Genomic DNA, 24,964 nt, shown 5'->3' on the forward strand with positions numbered 1-24,964 from the left:
CTCATTCTGTTTTTCTGATGTAGCATTTACTGCTATATACTTCCCTTGTAGGACCGCTTTTATTGTGTCCTATAGGTCCTAGTATGTTGTATTAGCATTATCATTTAAATCTAGGTACTGTCTTATTTTGTCCTTAGTATCCTGTGAATAATTGATTATTCAAGAATGTATTATTTTATTTCCATATTTTTTCATAGTTTCTATGGTTTCTTTTGCTATTGATTTCTAGTTTCATTACACTGTGATCTGATTATGTGCATGGTAAATTTTTGATTCTTTTGCATTTACATAGCCATGCTTTATTAACCAGTATGTGGTCTGTTTTGGAAAAAGTACCATGTACTGCCAAAAAGAATGTGTAGTCTGTTGTTATTAGGTAGAACACTTTGTATATATCTATTAAGTCCATTTGTTTAAAAGTTTGGTTTAACTCTGATATTTTTTTGTTGATTTTTTTTTTGTTTAGTTGATCTGTTTATGACTGGTTATTGAGATCCCCTATTGTAATTGTATTGATGTTTATCTGGCCTTTTATGTCTATTAGAGTTTGTTTTATGAAGTTGGGCACATTGTGATTTGGTGCAAACATGTTTATAATTGTTATCTCTTTGTGTTGAATAGTTCCATTAACCAATATGTAGTATCCTTCTTTGCCTCTTTTAATCACCTCTGGCTTTAAATTCACTTTGAAAACAGGATAGCTATTCCTGTTTGTTTTTAGGTTCTCCTTGCATGGAATATTGTTTCCAGCTTTGATTTTTAGTTGTACAGTATGTATTTCTTTTTCTGTTAAATGTGCTTCCTGTATGCAACAGCATCTTTGGATTTTGTTTCTTGACCCATTTTCTATTGATTAGTAAGTTGAGTCCATTTACTTTGGTAGTGATAATTGAGAGGTACGAATTGATTCCTGTTGCTGTTTGCTTTGTTTCTTCCTACTTAATTGCTAGCCCTATGTGATGTATTCATTTTATTAGACCTTTTGTCACCCTTAGCTTCCCTGTCTCCTTCTAAGATGTCTTTGAGAATTTTTGGAGTGTTGGTTTGGTTGTCATGAGTTTCTTTAGGTTTTTTCCTTTATCATGGAGGTATCTTATTTCTATGTCAATTTTGAGAGACAGTTTTCCAGGATATAACAGTCTAGGTTTGACGCTGTTTTCTTTAATACTTTAAAACACTTGATTCCAAGCTCTCCTTGCCTTTGAGGTTTGTTTTGAAAAATCAGTTGTAGTTCTAATGGTTTTCCTGTATAGGTGATTTGTTGCTTTTTGCTAGTAGCCTTTAATATTCTGTCCTAGTAATTATAATTAATAATTATAATATTATAATTATTATGTGATGTGAAGTATTTTTTTCCATCCTGATCATTGCTATTCAGGGTTCTGTAGACTTCATTTTTCTATATGTTAAATTCTTTTTCAGTGTCTGGAAAGTTTTTTATTGCTTATTTAAACAGGTTTTTTTTAATGCCCTTTGTTCTGTCTTCTGATTTTTCACTAATTCCAGATATTCTTATCTTGGTCCTCTTTGATTCACCTAGGGGTGGTGGGTCCATTGTTCATGTACCCTTCTTATTTTTCAGGTGTGTCTCATTAATTGCTCATTGATCACAGCCCTGACCTCTTGTCTGACGCTGTCTTCGCACTGGTCACTTCTGCTACCCGTAGTTTCAGTCATGTTTTCGTCGCCTGGATTTCTGTCTGGACCTTTCTTATGGACTCCCACTCTTTTCTAAGCTGGGTGCTGGTGTTTTTCATGTCTTCGTTTAGCTCCATTAGCTGTGTATTCGTGTCTTCCCTAGACTTGGTGATCATTTGTTTCATTAGGCTCATTCTCTGATTAGTTAACTCTTCTTTAAGTTCATCAAGAACCTTACTGAATTGTTTTACCTCCCTTGGTACCATCTCATACCTGTCACATCTATCTGTTGTGTAGTTTATTATTTCCTTCCCCTTAGTGCCCCATGTACCAGTTTTGGGGGAGTTGGAGGTTTGGGGAGGCATTTTATTATCTTGTCTTTTCATGTTTTATGTTTGTTTGTTTTTGTTTCTGTGCTGGGGTCTGCACATTCTTTGGCCCAGTTGCCTGTTTTTTGGGGAGTGAACCACAGTATTATTTATAACCCCCAGGCAATCCAGATTTTGGCACAGAGAGAAAACCATGTCAGCCTCAGCATAACCACTACTGTGTAACTTTGTCTATCGGAGTAAATTCAGTGGCAACAGTGGCATCAAATTTCAACTGGATTTTGACAAACCCTAGGAACACTCAGGAGCAGCTGTTAATCAAAGAACAGAGAGCTATAATTTAAGTGAATACAATATGGCCACACTTACATTGACCTCTAGTAGTTCAGACTACTAATTTCTGCAGTATATAGGCATCAATGCCAGAGTACAAACATACCACTGTCAATGTTAAATTCCTTCTTTGGGACCACCCCTGAATACACTCCCACTGAACCTGGTCTCCCATGACAGAAGATAAGCCCAAGATCTTCCTGGTCTAAGCCTGCACCTCCCTGGGTATCCTAGGAGATACCTATTTAGCTGTCACCCTCTCTGACCCTAACTCTGAAAGCTGTCCCTTACCCTGTCTCTGTGTTTGGGTGTCACCTCAGCCCTAAAGTGAAACTCTCCTCCTGAGTGTTAGTCTGCTTATCACCTCTGTTGCCTTGTGCTACGGAGAACCCAGGGCATTATGTCTTTTATCTAAATGTCCCCCAAAGCCTCATGCAGTCATAGGTGCGGCTTTTGCAGATCTAGAATATGTGTTGCTGAGATTGATTCATGGTGCAGTGCTAGGCTCAGTGGCACTAGGATTAAGGGTGTGAGTGCTACCTGCCCTAAGTAGTATGGATCAGATAAATGGGATAGAAAGAGGTGTGGAGGTTCCTTGCTTGTTTTGCTATCTTCTGAGTACAGTGAAGTACATCTCCTCTGTGATGTACAGTGAAGTACATCCCCTCTGCCAAGCCACCCTGCCTTGGAGCCAGCCGATTATGGACTGAAACCTCTACAAACTATGAGCTAAATTAACTTTTCCTTCCTTTAACTTTGGGGGTCAGGTACACAGGGATGGATGGGGCCACTTGGTTCTGGGTCGTGCTGGCTCAGCGCAGGGCAGGTGGGCTTCAGCCTCAGCTGTGGGTGTGGTGCTCAGTTTCTGGGTCCTCCTTCCTTGGTATGGTACCTAGGGGGTGGGCAGTGGCATCAGCATCCTTAATAGTGAGACAACAGATGTTATGTGCCTTCTCACATGAACGGTGTGAAGTTTATAGAGCTACATTGGAAGTGTTCTTGTCCTACAATGTCTAACCTGAATCTCTTCAAACTATTACACCTAATCTTCAACTAATAGGAAATACTGAGGGTAAAGAATTACAATGTATCACTTATCGACAGAGAAAAATAGATTCACAATGTAGAACATTGTTGCATGGTATCCTCAAGAAAATAATAGCATGAAAACACAAGCAGGGTGAGTTTTCTAGAAAGAAACTAAAGGGACACAACAATGAATAATTAATGGACATCAATTAAATCTTTATTTTTAAAAGAATCAGCTGTAAAAGATGCCTTTGGAACAAGGTATCTTGGAAAAATTTAAACATGAACTGGGCACTAGGTATTATTTTGGAATTATTACAAATTTTCTTAGATATGATGACAGTTTTGGGATTATGTAGAACATCCTTATTCACAGATGAATGCTAGAGTTTTAGAATGTTTTTATAAAAAAGAGAAAATACTGAAATTCTCTAGGTTTATAAAGCAAATAATACACTTTTCAGATAAACTTTTAAAAGTTATAAATGTAATATATTTTAAAAGAAGAATTTTAACAATTTTAACTTTAGAGTCGGGTGGATATGGGAATGTTAGCCACGCTGAGGCTGGGAAGTTGAAGTTGGCCTTGTTTCAAACAGAAAATGACCAGTGGTCAGTATGAGAAGTAAAATTGAAAATAAAGAGGTAAATACGGGGCATTTTGTAAAGAATAAAGCGGCGGCATTTGATGATAGGCTAGTGAGAACAACAGCAACCGCAGCAAATCTGAGGAGCTGGATATTCTCAACTTTCTTGCTTCAGAAATCAGGTAAGTGCTTACTGTGATTGACTAGCTGACCACCAAGGGGACTATGAAGGGAAGATGAGTGGCTACATCTTGCTGATGAGCTGTCCCTTCCTGGTGGATGTTAAGGACCAGTCAGAGAACCCTTTAGAGGTGGACTGATGGAGACTTACTGGTGACGGTTCAGTGGTGAATAGATCTACTGATGATAGTTAAATTCATGAAGGGAGTACGTTTCTTTGGCTTCTATTATCAGCAGAGAGGAGCAAGAAAAGTGGAATTAGCAATATCTGTAATAGGAAATTTCCCTGACAGGAAATGCCAAGAGGTAGAGGAAAAATCACTTCTACTGTTTTACCATTACAGAAAGTGATGTTTAATCTCAGGGTCCAAAGCAAGTTTTCTTGCTTTAAGACCATATAAAAGCAAGCATACCAACCTGACACCTTGGGCTGGGTGTGGCCCTGTTCACCTACTAAAGTGGCCCTACAAGATTATAAATTTTTGGGGCTGGGGATTTAGCTCAGCGGCAAAAGTGCCTGCCTGGCAAGCGCAAGGTCGTGAGTTCGGTTCCCGGTACCGGAGAAAAACCAAACATCACCGAGTGATTGTTAGTAATATTTTCCATGACTCAGTTATGCAGTGCTTGGTTGCAGACTGCCTGGGTGATTACAGAAACCTGTGCAGGGAAGACGCTGTGTGGTGCTAACTCTGCTTCTGTGACAGCCCCACCCAGTCACGCAGGAGCTTGTGTGCATCAGGGTGTCCCACGTGAGTAAAATCATTATTATCAGTGATAGCATTTCAGCCTACCTACACGTAGGTACTCCTGGGAAGACAAGCATTTTATTTTTATTAATTAGATGAGTAGCCTTTCTTATTTATTAAGCTTGACTTTAATTGTGTCATTTCATAAAATAATAAGTTATGAGTTACAATAGTTTTTAGTAGCTATGGTATGGGAAGCATAAAAAACTATTAAATAGTGTTTTTGCTCATGTTATTGTATATAACATTGTTAATACTGGAAATATATTAAAAGGTGCTTGAGGGAGATTTGTTACTTATATACATTAATGATAGTGTATATTTTATGTGGTAACACAAGACTATTCCCTTGGATTTATTGTGGCCCAGGTAAACCAAAAGATTGGACACTCGTGATATAAAATACTAATCTTTATGTGAATCAGGCAGGAATACAGACATCACTAGATTTACTTTATTTGGAGAATAGAAATGAATAGAGCATATAGACTGGCTAAAAGGAATAGGGTTTCTTGGATATAAATCCAATCTAAAATAATTGGCAAGTCATAATTTTGGAAGACTTAGCTTTCTGTGCTGCCTGGAGTACATCATAGTACTCCATAGATACATGAATACATTTGTTAGAGTTTGTTCTCTGTGTGATCGAGTGAGAGTTACAGTTCCATTGGTTACAATTATCAGCTCCTTTCAGGGCAGTCTTGTGTTTTCATGAGTTTAAAGCTTGAACGTTTCCATGCTGTTTTCATCTCTGAGGAGAGGCCAAGTTTCAGAAAATACTTTGCAGATCTGTTACTGCAGCACGGGGACCTGAAATGTGTGCACCTTTTTTATTGTATAAGGGTCTCCTTCGTTTTAAGTTGGTTCTCTTAACTGGGACCTAAATTGGAAACGTACTTGGCACCTGCAGTTTTGGTTGTTTCAGACATGTTTTACTCACTGCCCAACTACTGGCAGCGAGTTTCACAGTGACCTAACGATGCCACGCGGGTTGGAAAGGCCTTGCGTGTTTAGAATCACGTTGTAAAGCTCAGGTTGAGCTTCCCGTGCTGAGTGGCCTGGCTGCCCAACCTCGGGTTCTCTGTTGGATGCAGAAACTTACCCTGTAATTAGGTACAGGCATCACAGAGGAGACAAAAGAATTCAGACACAGCGAGTCCTTCCTATTGCAGTTGCTGAAAGAGCAGGAAATTTTATATATAAACAACCTCGCTAAGAAGCGCAGACATACTGAAGACCCGAAGTAGATGCAAAGAGAAGAGATCAGGTTCCCAGTGTTGTACTGTGGCACTAGATGATCCAGAAACACACAAACCCATTTTCATAGCGTGTAGCTGTAAAATCCCTATGAGGATGAACCGTAAGAAACAAATGCCAAGATGAAGGTCTCTGGTTAATCTTCTAGAGAAGAAAATAGAATTTATGTAAATTAGAACGGAAAGAAAGGAATAGTACTTGATGTGAATCCAACAATTGTTGGACAAAACCTTCCTTTTCTTTAATTATTCATCATATCAATAAGAAGACAGGGCAGAATTGAAGTAGAGCAACACAAGAGCTGCTTGGGATTCTCTTTCGAGGTGTTAGAAGTTCTTCCAGGGAATATGAAAACAGAAAGGGCCGGTGGAGAAAAAGATTAATTGGAGATGTTTCTCTTTTGGCAGATACGTGCAATGGCGTCCTCTAGCTCTGAACCTTAGCACTGAGACACAAAACCCCAATTCTAACGGGCCAAGTAGACGCACTTAACTTTGTTATAAAAAGCAGACATCATTGAGAAATTAGTAGGAAAGTGTGAACTCATCAAAATGGAAAGTATCCTCATTCCATGGCTGAGAGTACTTTTTCACGAAACATCTCAGTGCTTCTATCACAGGACTTTGAATGAAGAAAAAAAAAATCTTCCTTGCTTTCCATTGCATAGAGGCTGAGGAGAAACTGGGAAAATAAATTCCACATGGCAGGAAAAAGATGGACGGATGGACACAGATGTAGAAGAGTTGGGCTGTAAACTTTCAAAATCTTTTCTCAGTGATGGGAAGTGAATTTATTGTTTAATGGAGAGAGCTGGGGTATTAAATTATTTGGAGGAACCTGCTCCGCATTCCACAGAATCTCTTCTGTCCGACTGTGTGGGGTGAGGCCTAAATTCTAATGAAAAGCTAGTTTTATTCTGGCCGAAACCATGCTGGAATTATTGTAACACTTTTTACTACTTATTTCTCTAATCTGAATCCATCAGCTACATAAATAAATTAGAAATAGGAAGAAAATGCTTATAAAACATTATATGAAGGATTTTTCATCTGCCACTCGTGTGTGTCCCTTATGAGGGAAAGGGCTGAGTCAAGCGAGGGTGGGCACAAAGGTAGTAGGGGTGAGGATCTGGCCCTCTGGCCCTCCCTGTGGCCTGAGGCCGTGTGTCTTTAGGGCCAGGGCCCTCTCAAGGGTGGTGAGCTTGGGCCAAGGCAGTATTGTTTGTCTTTTAGAGGTGCTGCTGGCCAGTGCTTGGGGAAGGCAGGTCCAGATCTCCCAGACAGCTGACCTCTCCATGAGAAGAGGGCTCTGTTGGGCTGATTGCATTGCTGAAGTTCAGCCTGCTTCAGGTGGAGTAAGTTGTTGACACCAGGTACTTCCTGTGCCATCTGGCTTCTCCTTCAGTGTCTCTGTCAAGTGCTCCTTTGGCATCATCTAAGAGACAGTTAATTGTTGGTCTGGTTGTCTTTAGTGGCTTTAACAGGCCCGCTGTGTGTAGCTGCCATTGCCAGTCCTTACCTGTGTCGGCAGCAGAGGTATCACTGAAGGTGTGGAACACATCTCAGTGATAGGTGCTGGAGCTCTTTAACTGCTGGCGTTGTTCCAGCAACGTCTGCCAGGTGGACTCTGTGTGGGAGCCCCCTTTGCTGGAGTCAGGGAAGATCAGTAGGTAGGGATAAGATCCAACAGGGAAAAGCACTGCATGTGAAAGAGAAATGTGTGCATGTCACCGGGCTTCTGCCGATGGAGAGTAGCTGCTGGCTTTACTGGAAGTAAGAATGTGGGGCTGAGACTTCAGGATCGTTAAAATGTAGGTTCTTAGAATTGGAATAGAGTATTTCAGAGGAGGAGTGGGACCCACACATTTCCCGTACTGTAAGTGACGTCTCAGTCTTCACCTAGGGAGAGGTTTCCTGGGAACTGACGAGTGTCACCTTCAGGGGTCCACTCTCCCTGACCTTCTTGTTCATTGGTTTTTCCCAATCCCCTTCTCTCGGATGTTTTTCCATTTTATTGGCAATAAAATACCTTTATCATGACGTGGAATATCAAAGTTCCATATTTTATACCTCTCGAGCTCTCTAAAATAATATACCCAATAATGATTAGAGTCCTCTTTTTATGTAGGTGTAGGCATTGAAAATAATTATGGGAGCTTATTAAGCTACTTCGAATATTGGCACAGGAGCAGGATTTTATGGCCGTTGTATTTGAGGGTGGCAGTTTTAAGCATGTTGATAGTAGTTTCAAGAGGCCGTGGGCTTGAATTGAAGGTTGATTTAGGCTCTATACATTATAAGGAATGTTTAAAGATTCACAGGTACTACTTCTAGGATCTCATGTTGTTTTTAGCTCTGTGTGATCCCTTGGGATTGAGATTTGCCAAATTTACGAGGAATCATCTGGTTTACCAGTCCTCTGGAGTCTGCCCCACAAAGTTATAGGGAGAGAAGCAGCGTTGGCCTGTGCCGAGAGATGGCGCGTCCTCAGCAGCCTCTTCACCCCCACTTGCCCCAACACGATGATGCAACTGTCTCTTTTTGGTTCATCCTTTCATTTTGTTTCTTTTCTTCCATCTGCAGACACAATTAAATGTTTGGTTTCAGCGAGGTCACTTTATAAAAGTGCATTTCCTCTAGTTAGTCATACTGCCGTTGTGTAGTTTCAACATGTCTACTTTAAAGGAATTGTTTCAGAGCCAGAAAAATTGCTTTTTGCTGATCTTCAGCTTACTGGTTACTGTGTTTTAATGAATTTGAAGGCTCCCAGTGGTCAGGTCAACTCCAGTTTGCAAGGATTTGCCACCATTGAGAATATTTAAAACAGATCTTTAGTTGTGAAGAGAATTCTAAAACCTGAATGCAAGAGTTGTAAGTATTTTGAACAGAAGCAGCGGTGCCTCCAAGATAACCAGTCTATCAAGTACTGGTTTAGAACAGGCAAGCTTTACTGGAGCTAAGAAGCTTTACTGTGGTCTTGGAGTAATCTTAATCAAACAGTGCATTTTTAGAAAACTGATAGATGCTACAGAGATTGTAAATTTGTGACCATATTTATCCTTTAGGTATCTTTCCAGAAGAGCTAATATCAAGTGATACATGTGTAACTGTGCTTGTAGCCGCACAACTCATAGTAGGTAAATCTTGGAAGCAGCCTATATGTCCATCAGCAGGTGAATGAGTAAAGAAAATGTAGTGTTTACATACAGTGGTACTGCTCTGTCGTAAAGAAAGATAAACTCGAGTCATTTGTAGGAAAATGGATGCACCTTGAGACCATGTTAAGTGAAATTAATCAGGCACACAGCTGAAATATCACATGGTTTTTCTTATGAGCAACCCAAATTATAAAGAGCAAAATAAAAGACAGATAATAGGAAGTAGATAGATCGTTCTCAAATGGGATGGAGATCAAGAGATGGGAGGAGGTGGGATGGAAGAGAGCACAAGGGATGAACCAAAATTAAGATGTGTTATGTACGTGTACCAGCTCCACACAAGGAGTGTAAATACAGTACAAATATACAGTAATGAAAATACGAAAAAACCCAAAGCAGTGTTGCAGATAGGAAAAGCAGATATTCTTGTCTTCCATATGCTTTTATGAAGGTGAAGGCTCAGACAAGTTGGGACCAGATCGTACTGGCACATCCACGTCCAGGACTCTTACTCCATTTTAGCAAACTCAGCACATCACTGACCTTAGTTTCTTCACTTTTCACATAACTCACTTGTCTAAGACAAGTCCTCTGATTGTCACGATTTTGATTCCTCTTTCCCACAGTCTTAGGCCCCAAAGATATTAGTATGTGTACAAGGCAACGGGCAGAGCAATCTGTAGAGACATCAAGGACAGTGAATACCTGTCCTAATCTCAAATCCATTCTGACTTGAGAACTTCTCTCAGGTATCAGTTCACCCAAAATCTTTCTAGTACTTCTTCATCCCACGTTTCTCTCTCTTCCCTGAATTTTTGTTGCATTAGAATCGAACGAGACTATTTTAAAGTAAATTATCTTAAAGTTGGTTACTTCTGTATCTTTTTGTTCTTCCTAAACTGGTGATTTTTATAAAAGCATGGTCACCTGCGAATTGAGCTCAGGGATGAGTACAGATGAATCATTGGTATCATATTAGTCAGGTCAGAATAGGATGTGCTGCAGTAACAAACACAACAGAAACTTTCATTTTGCTTGTACCAGGCAGCTGACAGGGATGCACAAGGCTGTGCTTTACACATTTCGTAGGGACTTGGGCTGAGGGTGTCATACTGTGTTATTGCTGTGCTGTGCAAAATACTTGATTTCCTCAAGTTCTACAGTAGAAGAGAGGTGCTTCCTAGATACTCTTTCCTTTTCTCATAGCCCATTGTTCAGAACAGGTCACATGGCCCTGGCGAGTGCATGCACATGTCTGTGTGCGTGCACGTATGTGTGTGCCTGCATGTTTGTGCCATACATGTAGTGAAGCCTTAGCTCCCAGTGCAGCTGTATGTGGAGGTGGAGCCCACAAGAAGATAATAAAAGTTAAATAAAATCATAAAAGTGGAGCCCTGATAAGATAGGATTAGTGTCCTTAGGAGAAGGGACAGGAGAGAGCCTGCCCTGCCTGACTTTCTTTCTGCACCCTCATAAAGATGAGGTCCTGTGAACTCACAGCACACATCTGTTGCCTCCAAGCCAGCAACTGACCACGCTGGTACCTTGGTCTTAGGAAATAAACGTCTATTGTTGAAGCCACTCGGTCTGTGGTATTTTGTTATGACAGCCTGAGCTGAGACTATTAAGGAGCTATGAAATGTGGGGAAACAAGTGGTTCTTTGGTGAGCAATAATTTTTCTTGCCACAAGTGATAGGGCAGTGGACAAGACGGACATGGTTCCAGCTCCCCAGGATATAAATGAACCTGTTACTTTTATTTGTGGCTTTCAGTTTTTCTACATGACTTGCAACCAAACCACAGGTAATTAGTAGTTTCGAGTTCTGCGTACTTGGTTGAGACACAGAAAAATGGAAAGCTTAGCCAGTTGAGAGTCCTGTGCTACAATTTCTGAGAGTGCTGTGTTTTTCATTCCTTTCATTATCTTTATATAGACAAAAGGGGAACTGGCAAGCAGTAAAGCTTAGCACAGAAAATTTCTCTCAGTGTGGCTATAGAAATAAGCCTTGGGAAAAGTAGGCCTTCATAAAGTGCATCATTTTGGAGGTGACCTAGTTGTCATAGTAATAATGACTGTACCCTGACGCCCATCTTTATTTCTGCTGTCAGGGTGAGTCTTTCTTTTTAGACATCCCTGGTAATAGAAGTTGAAATAAACTCATCAGCTACTACTAAAATTTGTGATGTGATTTACATTGTTTTGCCTTAAAAAGAAAGGTTAATGAGAATTATATCAGAATATAATTATGACATACTTAATTGTCTCTTTTGCAATTCAGGAAGAAAAAAGTGCACATATCACATCCTGGAAGGTTTGACCATTGCAGAGCCCACGTCGCTGTAGAGGTGGAGAAAACGGGCAGCCCCAATTGTATTGTTTCTTTAGAGAAGATGTCTAGTAGAATCCCAAGTTTTATGCTTAAGAATTTTTTCCCTCTGTATGTTAACTTTAGAAACCATTTTTGCCTTCATGTAACTTTAAAAATACCATTTCATAAACTAGAGTAGTTGTCTGGAATTCCTTGAAGCCCATGGTTTGGCTTCAGCAGGCTTTAGAAAAATACACTGTCAGAAATTGATGTGGATACATTTTCAGCAGTTAATACCCTAGTCATAGTAGATACCTTATAAAATCAATACCCAGAAATATCAGAGGATTATGGTTGTATCAGATACACCAAATGCCTAACATTGTTTTAATTACTCTAATAGAAGAAAGCTGGGTGGACTAAAAAACAAATCTTTGCCTATAAAGAATGTTCTGCTCAAGCCAAAGAAAATTTTTTACAAGTTCTTTTAGAAAATCTGGAAGTATTTAAGCATTTTCCTTTTCTTTTTATGAGACAATGCCTGTTACCCTGCCAGTGCTGGATCGTACCGAATTCTCCTTCATGACATGGACCTGCAGGACAAGTTGATCAAATATGTTGCTCTCGTTGCATTAGTGATAGGGTTCAGAGATTTGGAACTTTGTCTTGTTGGCACACAGAAATAAACACATTTAATGTTCTAGTGCAGGGACACTGAAGAACTCTCATGAAGCTTTCCAGGGTAATTTGGAGCTGTAGTTGACCCAGAGGCTAGAAGGACACCATTTTGCTTGGAACATGGGCAGGAGTCGCTTTGCCAAAGTGGAGATGTGTTTCTGTCAGAGGGAAGAGATGATGATAAAAGCAATAAAGAGTTGAGACAGAAGTTTGAACCAGCCTCATCCCTTACATACAGTCAGTGCTTTCCCCACAAAGCACCACATTCTTAAGAAAATTATTCTAAAATTTCTAAAAGTGGGATTTACGCTCTTCACCCAGATCTGTAGTACATACTGAGGGTATAGATTTTTGTGTGCCAGAATACCTCCAGGTTTTGTGTCAGAATGGTGAAATAATGAGCTTCTGAAGGTGTGTGGAGACGCGGATGGCACTTGTGTGTGTGCCTAATTTACAGATGTACCTGTGCAGTGTGTGTCAGTGGGCCATAATAAAGTGACTCTGCATAGATGCTCCAAACTTTCTACAGAATTTGTTCATTGAACATGTATTCTTTACTAGCCATAGAGTACTTTTCAAAATTTAAAAAAAATTTTAATACTAGTTCTGTATTGTCGCCTACTGTCACATTTTCTCATTTTTATTTTATGAAAAAACAGAATTTCATCATCAAATGAGAAATAACAAGTTATTACACTGTGTATTGTTATCTTCAAATATTTACTCAGAGTACAAGACATAAACCAAAGAGATACTTACAAAAAAAAAAACCAACCAAACAGCACTTTTGAGAGAGCTGAAATTTTTATTATGATCTTAAAATTATCTTCTTTTTCTTTATTTCCATATTTAACTTCAATGTTTATTTTTATGTATTTGTTCTCCATAAGTTGAATCTGGAACAGCATGTATTTAGTGAATATTAGATTACTTGTTCCTTTTAAATTAACCCAAGTTTTTAAAGGAGAGGCCTGGGAAAAGGGGTCTAATACTTATTGGGATTCTAGTGGTGCTTGCCGTGTGACTTTCTCGTGTGGACATTTTTAGTCCACTTCCTGGAAAAGTGTACAGGCAGGGAAAGTTGAGAGTTTTGCCCTTGATCGTATAGGTGGTAATTGGTAAGGTAAGGATTTGAAACACTGAGTTCCAGGCCATTCTCACCTTGCTTTTTTCTGGGCCCTCAGGAACTGCCTGTGCAGAGAGGTCGATATCCCACTCAGAGTGTGCTGGCACTGGCAGGCAGTCAGAGGTCTGGGGGTTTGCCTGGTGTTCTGGTGCCTCTTTGCTGTGGCTAGACAGCGCTTGTTGGGAAGGAGATTGTCTGTGCTGAACTAAAATAAAAAACCCCTGTGCTATCTCTTTGAGAAATATAGCCAGTGGCCTTTAATCTAATTTCATATTTCATTCTCTGATTATTCCTGATCATGTTTATAGAAAATGTAAATTGTTCTCTTTTTTTCCCCCTATGAATGATACACTCTCCTGGCTAATTCTTTTTTACATTTAAACATATCAGATACCTTCATGAAATACTTCATCTCCTCCTTTTCTTCCTCTTCCTTATCCATCAGTATCTCTGCAGTTACCATTGTTTAAAAGATCCCAGTCATTTAGTTAGAACCAACTTGAAGCTTTCTTTCTTTAGGAAAAGGAGCTATGACATTGCTGGCACAGTTCCTGTCTCCTGGTTGAGACATCTAATCCCACATTCGGAAGTGCTCCGCGGCTCAGCACCACCTTGTTCTCTGACTTGCCACATCTTTGTCTTTGCCCCTTGTCCTCAGATTGGGGCTGCCTTCCTCGGTCCTCAGCCCTGTTCTCCCAGTTCGTGGTTGGTGTTGTGCTTGGCTAGAGCTTTTCCGTCGCCCTGGAATCTCTCTCCCCAGCGGTGCCCTTGAGTCACTTCCTTGTTTCAGCCTTGGCTAAACACAGTCCTGCTTACTTTTGCAAAGGTTACAGTGAATCATCCTTCTATTTTACTTCTTGTGTCCCCTCAGTGCAATCTCTTGAGTATTTTGAAGAATCTGTATTATTTTAACATTTTAAGTTTTGTTTATTTACCCCCTTGGCTCAGTGCCTCATTCTCCTTTGAGAAAATGTTCCTTATTCAAGCTTACGGTGTGTTCGTTGTCGTTATATAGTGGTTTCTGATCACAGAGTGAGTTATATATGTGAAAGTATTTTGGGATCATCCTTTGTAAATGTCTTACCCAGTGAGACTAAACAGTAGGTCACTGATATTGTGCCTATCGTCACAGAGTAGCCCTTTTTATAGTTAAATATCTGAACACTTTCAATGCGTGTTTCCTGAGAGCGTAGCAGATGGCCAGTGCTGTCACTGTTGTTATAGGCTTTACCTGCAGGGCGCAAGCTGGGGAGGGTGAGTGGGCCCTGGGATCCATTCACAAAACTCAGTGCCCAGGGTGTGTTGGCATATAGCTGTAATCCAGCACTGGGAGGCTGACACAGTAGGATCACCATGAGTTCAAGGCCACCTTGGGTACATAGTGAGCTCAAGCCCAGCTTGAACTATATAGTAAAACCCTGTCTCAAAAATAAGCCAAAAAAATAAAAACCCAATGAACAAACAAATGAGAAACTCTATACCCTGGTAGAGCACACCATCTCAAAGGGTTACCTTTCTCTAATTCCACACCTGCTTGGAGGTGCATCATTCATACTCCCAAATCTTTGATTACTGCCGCATTACCCCATGGTCACATTACCGGCCAGAGAGCTAGGGTGATGACCCGTAACGTATCACCGCTAGTAGGAGAGCTACAGTTTTGATCTTGGTCTAATGATGGTAGTCTAGCACTCCTTTCTTTCTTCCACTGCTGAATTTTCCTTCCCTGGGACTCTGCACAGTGTACCCAGCACTCTTGGGATGAGGCTGTTACAAACATCAGCCATATAAGATATAGAAACTAAATCGTACGAAGCCATACTCCACTGTCACAATCTTTTCAACTTACTGTTTACCTGTGAAGCAGCGTTGGTGGGGAATTTTTAGTTGACAGTGACTTAAGCCTTGGTCAGCAGGTGATAAATTTTCAATTGTCATTCTACTCATATTTCTGGGGAAATCTAAAAGCAACTATAATCATAGCTTAACTTTGAGGGCCAAGAAAGTGCTATGATGTTACCTCAAAACTGAGGTTAAAGTCTGAAAACACATATTCTCAATCGTGCCAATGTTTTTAAAAGTTCATCTTCTTATGATCTGTTAATTTTTGATAATTTTTTAAATTTTTAAAAATTTACACCACTGGTTGTGATTATTTGGTATTACAGAGGCTTTAACATGGATCTGTGTGGCATAATTGTTATGTTTCTTTCATGACCTGACCTTCTGAAACACAGTAGCAAAAACCAGAGTTGTTTTCATTCACTGATTTCTAGGAGTTATGGAGAACCAGGGCAGAGATAGTTCTCCTTTTTTCTTTCTTCCTTCTGTTTCGTTTGCGCACGTCTAATAGGCAGAGGCTGTGTGCGCCCCTGGCAATGTGGGCATGAGGGAGGAAGAGGTAAGACAGAAAGGAGGTGGTTAGGATGCGTGTGCCCAGATTCAGCAGCAGTACTTGAGTTTGGTTCTGGAGGGCAGTAACCACTTGGCCCTAACTGGAGCATTGTAACCTTTGTGATGCAGAATCCTCGATCTGGCAGACCACAGAGGTCATTTGCTTTATGTCCTGGACTTCATGTCCCCAAGAAGGTATCTTCCTCAGTATCTTCCATTGCTGAAGAATACTAACTGTTGAAAATATCTTCTACTTCATGAGTTGCATGGCCTGGGTCCTGTCTTCCAGTGGCTTGTGACTTGCTAATGATTTCTTCCTCATGCAGCAAGCTTTACACTGCTCAGTGTCTCAACGTTGCTGTTGTGTCCATGCGTAGTCTTATTATCTCTCTGTTCTTCATTAGGTCTCATAGGACCTGGTTGCCAGACTGTCATTGTTCTACTCGCTCCTCTTTAGCTGGGTCATGCACTGGCTGAATCCTAGCAAGGATATGTTTGTGTTTGTTTAGCACTACTGGAAATTGAACCCAAAAGGTAGCCGAGCTACACCTCTAGACCTTTTTAGTTAATTAATTAATTAATTTAAATTTTTGAGATAGAGTCTTGCTAAATTGCCCAAGGCTGGCTTTGAACATGTGACTCTTCTGCCTCAGCCTCCTAAGTAGCTAGAATTACAGGGGTGGATTGCACCCAGCTCCACACATTCCTTGTGTGACAGAATAAACTTTTGTTTCTGATTTGACATAGCTAAATATTGGGTTATAAACTGAACTCGTTTTTTCCCTGGATTGTTTATATACAGAAATAATGGGCTTTCTCTGAAAAATGTGGTGAATAACTTACATAGGAGAAATTCCATTTGCGTTTTTAACTTGTGAAGATCACCTCAGTCTACACATGCAGATGTAGCTAACCTGAGTCTCTATCCACATGATTATGTGTCATGGAGAGTAGGCTTTCCAAGGCTTAAAAAGGACATTCCGAATGCTAACATCATCCTGTTTTGGGTGCCCTCCCCATATTTGGTGTGGGACAGAGAAGCTCCGTGACCTTTTTTTCTCTGGGTACTTCCAACATCCAGGTGAGACCGGGTAGCGTTCAGTATCCTTTTGAGGACAGCCCTGAATGTGGTTATAGAGATCTCAGGTAGCACTTCTGGCTGCACATAGATGCCTCCTCATACTTACATAAGTGAAAGGACTTACATGCAATGTTGTGCCTTTGTTGTAACCATGACTTCATCCTTCGTAGCTCATTCTTACACTGTGCAGCCCGTTTTGAGACGAACACACACTGTCTTGGTACCACCTACGCTGCCATTTATTCCATCAGTTTGGTTGGCTTGTGCTGGTCTTGGCTCTGGACCCGCAAAAACAAAGCCATGGCATAAAGCGGCCTGAATCATGCAATGAAAACCTTGTACCTTGTTGGAGGCTTGGTAGAAAGAAATGATTTATTTTTGCCTTACCAAATAAAACATTCTAGGAATCCAAGGTGAAAATTGGATTTTAACTGCTACTAACATTTTAAGCATATAAAAGCAGCAAGTGTTGAGTGTTTTGCTTGATTAAGAGAAGAACCTAAGGAGTTCGGTGCAAGAAAGATCTGCATATGATGTGGACTAGTGTCTCACATAGACCCGACTGATTTATAAAGCTGGAATAAAGGTGAAGCACTCTTTGGCAGCAGGATTGCAATAGTGGGAGCCTCCTTGTTTTTATTGTGTTCCTGGTTTTATACCAGATCGTTGTCCTCCTTCCTCCTTCCATCTTTGATTTTTTAAGTGTAGGTCTTCTGTGATAAAGCTCTGGGACTACCTGCAGTCAGGATGTTTGTTCTGATGTTGATTCTTCCCCACCGGCTCCCTCTTTACCCTTCTGTGCTCTGTCTATGTGTTTCTCCCTCTGACATCCTGTCTACCTCTTCAGCACGTTGTTTTTTGTCCAGTCCTCCTGCCAAGCCTAAGCCCGTTCCCCACTGCCGCCGGCGGGAACCAGGCTAGGAGCTGTCCGCAAACAGGATTCCCTGTGGCAGTGAGCTGTGTATTCGCGCAGCTGTCCCTGGGCCGGTGTTTTTCCACCTGGGTGGTTTTGTGGGAGAAGCTCCTGCTGGTTTCTCTCAAGGAAGGCATGCCACCAAACTGTACCTGTGCCCAAGCTTGGGTCTTACTAACTTCTGCTGTCAAGGTATCCTTAACTTTGTTACTTCAGGGAAATTCATTTGTCCTATAGAGTCATTTCCTGTGGAATCTGGTACTTTCTAGTGGGCAGATAGGTGAGCCTCTTTGACAGACAGAGTACCCACAACTCATCCGACACATATGCCTCCCATCCCTAGGGATCTGACAGACAGGACGGATCTCACACAGGGAATTTGGAGCAGGGAACTGTTACTTCTAACAATAATAATAATAGTGATGGTAGCTTAGCACTTACAGAAGTCAGGCATAACGTGCAGTGTCATACATGCAGTGTCCCTTTCAGTTTTTAAGGCTCTGTGAGAAAGATCCTATTAGGCATTCTGTGTTATGGATAAGAAATAGTCTAGAATACTGCACGTATGAAGTCCCACAGAGTCAGAGTTCATACCCAGCCCTCTCTATCTCATGAGTCACATTTTTTATTCACTATTATGTATGCCTTTTGGAGCACCTGTAGCATCTTGCAGAGATGATATAAAAGTCATAAAAACTAAAGACATCAAAGCTATAATGTAAGTAGAGCTCTATTAACTGAGCTTGGTGTGACCTTTGTTTTATGATTGGGTTGTGCAGTCACTTGAAGCCTCAGTTAGATTGCTGCTCTCCTGAGCCTGGGGGGAAGGAGATGCTGTTCCCGGAGGGTTGGGATTAGAGTTAGGGTTGGATCAGGATTGGGTTTCGGGTTTGGCTTTGGGTTGGGGTTGGGGTTAGGCCTGCCGCAGAGGCCAGATACCATTCCTGTTGACTGCATGCCTTCCTCCCTCGGGGTCACGCCTGCCTGGACTTGGTGTCACCGTGTACAGTTCCCTAGCCTGGGGTCTGGGGCCTGACTTTCACTGGCTTTTCACGTAGCAGTTGCTCTCCTGAATAAACTACAGTTGGTTTGGTCCTTAGATCATTTCGTTCATCCTTAGATCATTTCACTCAGCATGTATTGAGCATTTGCAGAGCGTACTGTATGTTGGGATATAAGGTAGATGAGTTACATATGCGTGTAACTAAAAGGCATTGCAGAGGCAGCAGACTTGCAGAAAGTACCCAGGAGTAGAGAGGAGATAAGCATCCTTGAAACTAATGAACTGAGGTGCTTTTCAGATCTCGGACTCGTGATGAATAGTTTGTCCTGGGGAAGAAAAAAGGAGGCGGGGACATGGCAAGGTGAGGAAAGAGCTTCTGACAGGCCTGGCTTTTCTGACCCTGAGCAGTGCTTTGGTGTCCTGGAGTATGGATAGAGAGAAGTGGAAGGGGCAGAGATCGGCTATGGCGGGGAAGGACCCTGCTTCATGGTGGTGCAGAGGATAGTGTTTAGATAATAAGGAGCCATTGGAGATGTTTCTTCCACTGAATGATGTTCTGACTGTCTTTGAAAAGATGACGATGGAAACCCTTTGGAGGGTTTTGTAGAGGTGAATCGAGGCCAGAGGACCCTTAGGCACTCCGGATTTATGTGCAGCATGAAGATGTGTGGTGTGGGCTTAGCCTGCCTAGTCGGGACGGAGATTCAGGCAGGCCTCCTGGCACACTGGCCTTTGGGTGGGTTCCCAGAGCAGCGTGGGTTTCCCAGGCCCTTCCTCACTCCACTGAGTTGGTCTTACTTGAGGCCCCCGCCGCTCCGCCTCATCTGACCTCTTCTGCTAACCGAGACTCTTTCCTACTCTTGATAGCGTTTGACAGCAGAGCTGTTGCAATAGTTGTGAGCCTCGGTCTTCTGCCAGCTTAGGCTGGTCTTGCTTGAACCTGCCAGCACCTTTCTACTTGGCTGACCTCCCTGGTCAGACTGCTTGGCTCTCTGGAACCTTGGACTTGGCCAGAACTGCTCTGGCTCAGCTGATGACCATTTCTTACATTGTCCTCGCCTGTCCTGTCCCTACTCAGGCCTGGGGGTCGTAAGAAGACCGGAAGCCTCTCGTAGGAGGGATGGACGCCATTTTCCAGTTTTACACAGATCACACCCTGACAGCTCTGTTCCCTGATGATCCACAAGAGAGATTTAAGCAGACAGTTACAACTGAAATTTAAAGTCTGTATTGAGGGCTGGGAATACAGCTCAGTGGTAGGGCACTAGCCTGGCACAGGTGAGAGGCCCTGGGTTCTGTCCCTAGCCCTGAAAAAGAGCGTATATTTATCTTTTAAATTATGAGGTTCTTGGACTGGGGAGACATGGGAGGCTGAAGTTTTTATAAAGTTGTCTGAGCAGTGACCAATTTTTGTAAGACTTTATAAATGCCAAGGAGCTTTTATTTGCAGTTTGCTTGTTCATTTCAGTGTTGTACTGATCTTGCCCTGCTATTTTGTTTCAAAGTTTCATAGGGGTATTTTTCCTCTAAGTGCGTTGATAACGATAAGGAGGGAATGCTTTTATAATGTGACTGTAAGACACAGCAGTTCTCTCGAGCAGAGCATCCCGCTCTCAATTAATCTTCATATTTCACACCTCATCACTGCAGTGTGGCAAAGCCCTCCCTGGCCTGTCAAAGCAAGAGGACTGCTGTGGAACTGTGGGTACCTCCTGGGGCTTTAACAAGTGCCAGAAATGCCCCAAGAAGCCAGGTAAGTCGCGATTCGTCATTCCTTTGCCGGCTAATGGGCCATGTCTGTTGTCTTAATGATTACTCTTTTAGTGATGAGGCAACATTAGACTTTGAAAGAACTCTCTTATTGTATTTTAAAACATAGTACTATGATATGCCTTTCTAGAAAACTTCCATGTCAGGTAAAATTTTTGTATCAGTTCTGTTTTTTGTTTGTTTGTTTGTTTTGTTTTTTAAATAAGCACACTTACCAGTTTCTTTCTCCAATTCAGTTACTAATGGGGGAAAAGTCTTGTAGCGGTGATAAGCTAAAATAGGTTTCTTTGACTTGGGACAAGAAAAATAAAATACATGGTAACAAGTGTTTCAAACTCTACAAGAAGTCAGTGAAGTTACTACTTTTTAGGTCAAGTTCCATAAGTGAAAGTTTTATTAATATCCACAGTTTATTGAATATTTTAGGATTGTATAGGACTTTACATTTCATAAAAAGAAAGCCTAAAATGAGTGACAGTTGGTTCCTGATTTGTAAAAAAGTACTTTGTAATTCCTGGGACACAATAGTTTTCCCTTTTCTTAGCACTGTTTTTTTTTTTTTTTGGTCTTTTTGAGACAGGGTCTCACTATGCAGTTCAGGCTGGCCTTGAGCTTACTTTGTAGCCCAGGCTGGTCTCCAATGCACAACGGATCCTCCTGCCTCAGCCTCCCGAGTGCTGTTAGCACTGCTTTTATATCATCAGTATTGGGTAACATCAATCTGTATCAGCACCCACATGCTAGGATTGTCTTTAAAGTGTTTTGCAGACAATGTTGATCTGAGCAAATCCAGTTTTATACTTTTCTACTACTCTTTTCCCAGCAGTTGTTTATATTTGCAGTTTTTGAATGTAGCATTAACTTCTGATAACTGATTTCTAAGGAATACCTCTTAGAAAATCGGAGGTAACTTGTTTTAAATTGTGCTTTCTTGCACTTAGTCACTATTTTGCACAAAGAGGCAAGTGATATTTTTCTGAGTCACCTACTTTTGTTTAATATCGCTAAAGATTTTTATAATTACTTTTTATTCTTTATGCTGCAAGAAATTTTTCATTTGTTTCAATTGAACAATTTTTATTTTCTCTTCTTAAATATCCATTTTTAGGATTGCTATTCTCAGCTGCCTTTTAAACCTCTGTTCAGTCTGAAATCTGCATCTTGGAATTATCACTCTGTATCTCTTGCTTAAATACTACTTGTTCTTCCATCATAATAATCAACTTTAAATAGTGGTCTCTCATTTGGACTTCCACATTTCTCTAATTTATAGGTTTTTTTTATTCTTATTTATTTTGTCAGTACCACTTTTGTTTTCTTTTAGAAGACTAATTTGTGAAAATAACCACTATAGTTTCACAAAATTAGTGAATTCTTCATTTAGGAAAAATTCATGTAAAGATATTCAGTAGTGAAAAATAGCCCAGATAGTCTTTCTAAGCCAACTGGATATTGATTAGCACTATGGATTTCCAGAAAATAAGTTGATTGGTGATGGTCTCTCCAGAGGTATATCTAAGGATCCATTTGGAGTGATTTAAAGAGCATGGTGTTTAGAATTAGGGTAGCCTGATTTTAACTTCCAGCTCTGTCATTTGTTATTGATTCATTTGAATCATTAAATAGAAATCTCTAGGTAAGATATTGTGAACGCATTGTCTAAAAAAACCCTGCCTACCATTTGCTTACCATATACCTGTATGCTTATACATCAGAATATTATGGAGGGTGATATTGCCCAGTGATAGGTCTAAAATGAGGATGAGAGAAGGTAGATTCTTTTGCTTTGGGGGACTAAGTGTACATTTCCTAGTTCTTTCTTCATCTTTTCTCTTGCTTTTTATTTTTATTTGTTACCTTTGTTATGTATCTTTTGTTTAGCTGCTTCTCCTTCTGCCCTTTTCTAAACCCAAACTAGTGGAAAGTGATAGTCCTTGGGGTGAAGGAATTTAAACTGTCTTTTGTTTTCATTTTAGTCCTTGACTTCCATTCCTGACCTTTTGTCATTTTTATCTAGAATTGCATCATCTGAGGATGAATTCACTGATTTATGTGGTTGTATTAACACTGTATTTTAATCTCGGTAATTTCAGTTGAGTGTGAAAGTACAGAACTGCTGTGACTTGTAACTAAATGTTGATGACAGTAAATTCATATATTGCCTCATTTTATGTATAAAATTGAAGAGAATGAGAAAGGGCAGTGTGGATTATGAACAAATTATTAACGTCTTGACATTTATTCTGTCTGTGCCATCTTAAGTGACTGACCCACCCCCACAAAAAAAAAACCGCACTCATGGCCATACTCTTTCTGTGTCATTTTAAAAAACAAAACAACATCAAAGAAAATCTTTTCTTCCCTACTCTGTAAATCATAATTCATTTTGAAAGAAAGTAGACCTTCCTTAGCTTAATATGCTATGGTTTTATCTTCTATGCCTTTCTATTTTATTTAACTTTATTACTCATAGTAATTCAAACTTCAGTTTCAAGTGGCTTTTATTTAATATTTGAAATTTTTGTGGGGCCACATAGAGAAAGACCTTTCACTGTTGAGTGTGTGTTGCTGTTAAAACTTAATTTTAGATGTGCAGATGATTCGATTAATGTCTGTAATCTATTAGAAATGTGCTTAGTGTGAACAGGTCACTTGTCCTTTAAACAGTTTTAGAAGAAAACTAACATGGAATCCTAAGCTGAGGAGGACTTCCAGAGATCATCTGGTCTGGCTCTTTGCCTTGAATTCAACATCTACTGAAACTTATAAAACGAGCTATGATCTCTTTTATCTTGGGAGAATTCACAGACAAGGAATCCCACAGTCTCTATAGGTGACCTACTTCAGTACTTTCATTCTGTGCGACAAGACAGGAGCCCAGAGGGCTGTATTGGGTGCCTCCCACGTGCCCACACCTGCCCTCCTTACTGCATCGTTCTCTGAAGGAAATCAGGGAGAAATAGATCCTCTGTGATAGAAATATTTAACCACTAAATGAGAGAAAACATAAAATCTTATGATTCAGTTAGCATAATAATGATTTACTGGCAACTTAATAGGATACTGTCCATTGCTAAATATGAAGTGTACTGAAAAAGCAAGCATAATGTGACAGAAATCGTGGAGTTCTGCATTGCTATGGGTGTCTTATAAATGAGTAAGTTCACTGATACCTTAAATGTCTTTGGTTACTGTATCTAGCAGTGTAGAATTGCAAGAATTTAAACTAAACATGTAACAAGGAATTATTTCTTCCCTTCCAGCTTATCATGGATATAATCAAATGATGGAATGCCTGCAAGGTTATAAGCGGGTTAACAACACCTTTTGTCAAGGTAAGGTTAATGGATTCCATTGGTAAGGACTGAACAGTAGTTTTATCTCTAGAAATTTGACTTGTTTCACAGTATGCTGCTCCTGAGCCCAGCATATGAAGTCACACTGTGAACGACCTCCACCTCACTCCAGTTAGCTAAGGGAATGTAGCTGTTAACTGCGTGGTTGTCAGATTGCTTCACTACTGTTGAAACTTGGTGAGACCTTTTAAACTTACATTAACCTGTGATAAAATCTGCAAGTGTTAGGGTAACACGGAGAGCACCCTGTGCCTCCTGTGCTCTTTCTTTGTATTGGTGCATAGGTGTGTTCACACACGTGTATCTACTAGTACACTGCTTTCCTGACACATGCTTGGGCAACAGAGTTCCCTTTTCTCTTTCATCGAAGTATTTCTGGTCAACCTGAAGTGTTTAGATACTACATATCAGCGTGAACACACTTTGCCCAAGTGAGAGGAAAGCTATAAAATTAAATATGAAATGTCTTGAGTACTTTTGCAGATTTATTTTGGTTTTTCTCCGGTACCGGGAACCGAACTCACGACCTTGCGCTTGCAAGGCAGACGCTTTGCCGCTGAGCTAAATCCCCAGCCCCATTGCAGATTTATTTTGAATACTACAGTAGAACTGTATAAATGGGAATCCTCAGAATTCATCTAACCTTGTGTCTGTGCTTTATAAATGAGGAAGTTAAAGCCCAAACAGGTTAAATCACTTCCATGTGGTTGCAAGAACTGAGTGCCTAGGTTAGTACCCATATTACCGAGTTTTGTTTAAGTTACTTTGTGTTACGTCCAGTTAATGAATGCTCTTAATTTTGCTTGACATGTTTAGGGTAAAGGTGTTATTAGTAATGGGTGTGTGTGCGCAAGAACAGAGCACATGTCTTCTGATTTGTGGTCTGGAGCTCTGTATCCTTGTCCAGCTTGTGTTGATAGATGTAGATTAAAATTGTTAAGAGTGTAGTTTAACCTGCTACTAAAATGGTCTGTTTCACTAGTACAAGCATTATGGAAATCAGTATGGAGATTTCCCAAAAAACTAAATATAGAAATTTCATTAGACCCAGCTGTTCCTCTTCTAAATATCTTTTTG

At 40.5% G+C, this 24,964-nt stretch overlaps 1 protein-coding gene across 4 annotated transcripts in view; it reads left to right on the top strand.

Moving 5' to 3' along the window:
- The window catches only part of Ltbp1 (latent transforming growth factor beta binding protein 1), a 221,329-nt gene that overhangs the window by 56,087 nt on the left and 140,278 nt on the right, over positions 1–24,964 (top strand). For all 4 annotated transcript variants that reach the window (XM_013517603.1, XM_013517604.1, XM_013517601.1 and 1 more), the window contains exons 4-5: positions 20,412–20,514; positions 23,795–23,866. In XM_013517603.1, the coding sequence (XP_013373057.1) occupies positions 20,412–20,514; positions 23,795–23,866 (175 nt within the window). The remainder of the gene's footprint in view (positions 1–20,411; positions 20,515–23,794; positions 23,867–24,964) is intronic.

The sequence above is a fragment of the Chinchilla lanigera genome, unplaced genomic scaffold (assembly GCF_000276665.1).
Source record: "Chinchilla lanigera isolate Chin_1 unplaced genomic scaffold, ChiLan1.0 scaffold00040, whole genome shotgun sequence".
Taxonomy (NCBI): domain Eukaryota; kingdom Metazoa; phylum Chordata; class Mammalia; order Rodentia; family Chinchillidae; genus Chinchilla; species Chinchilla lanigera.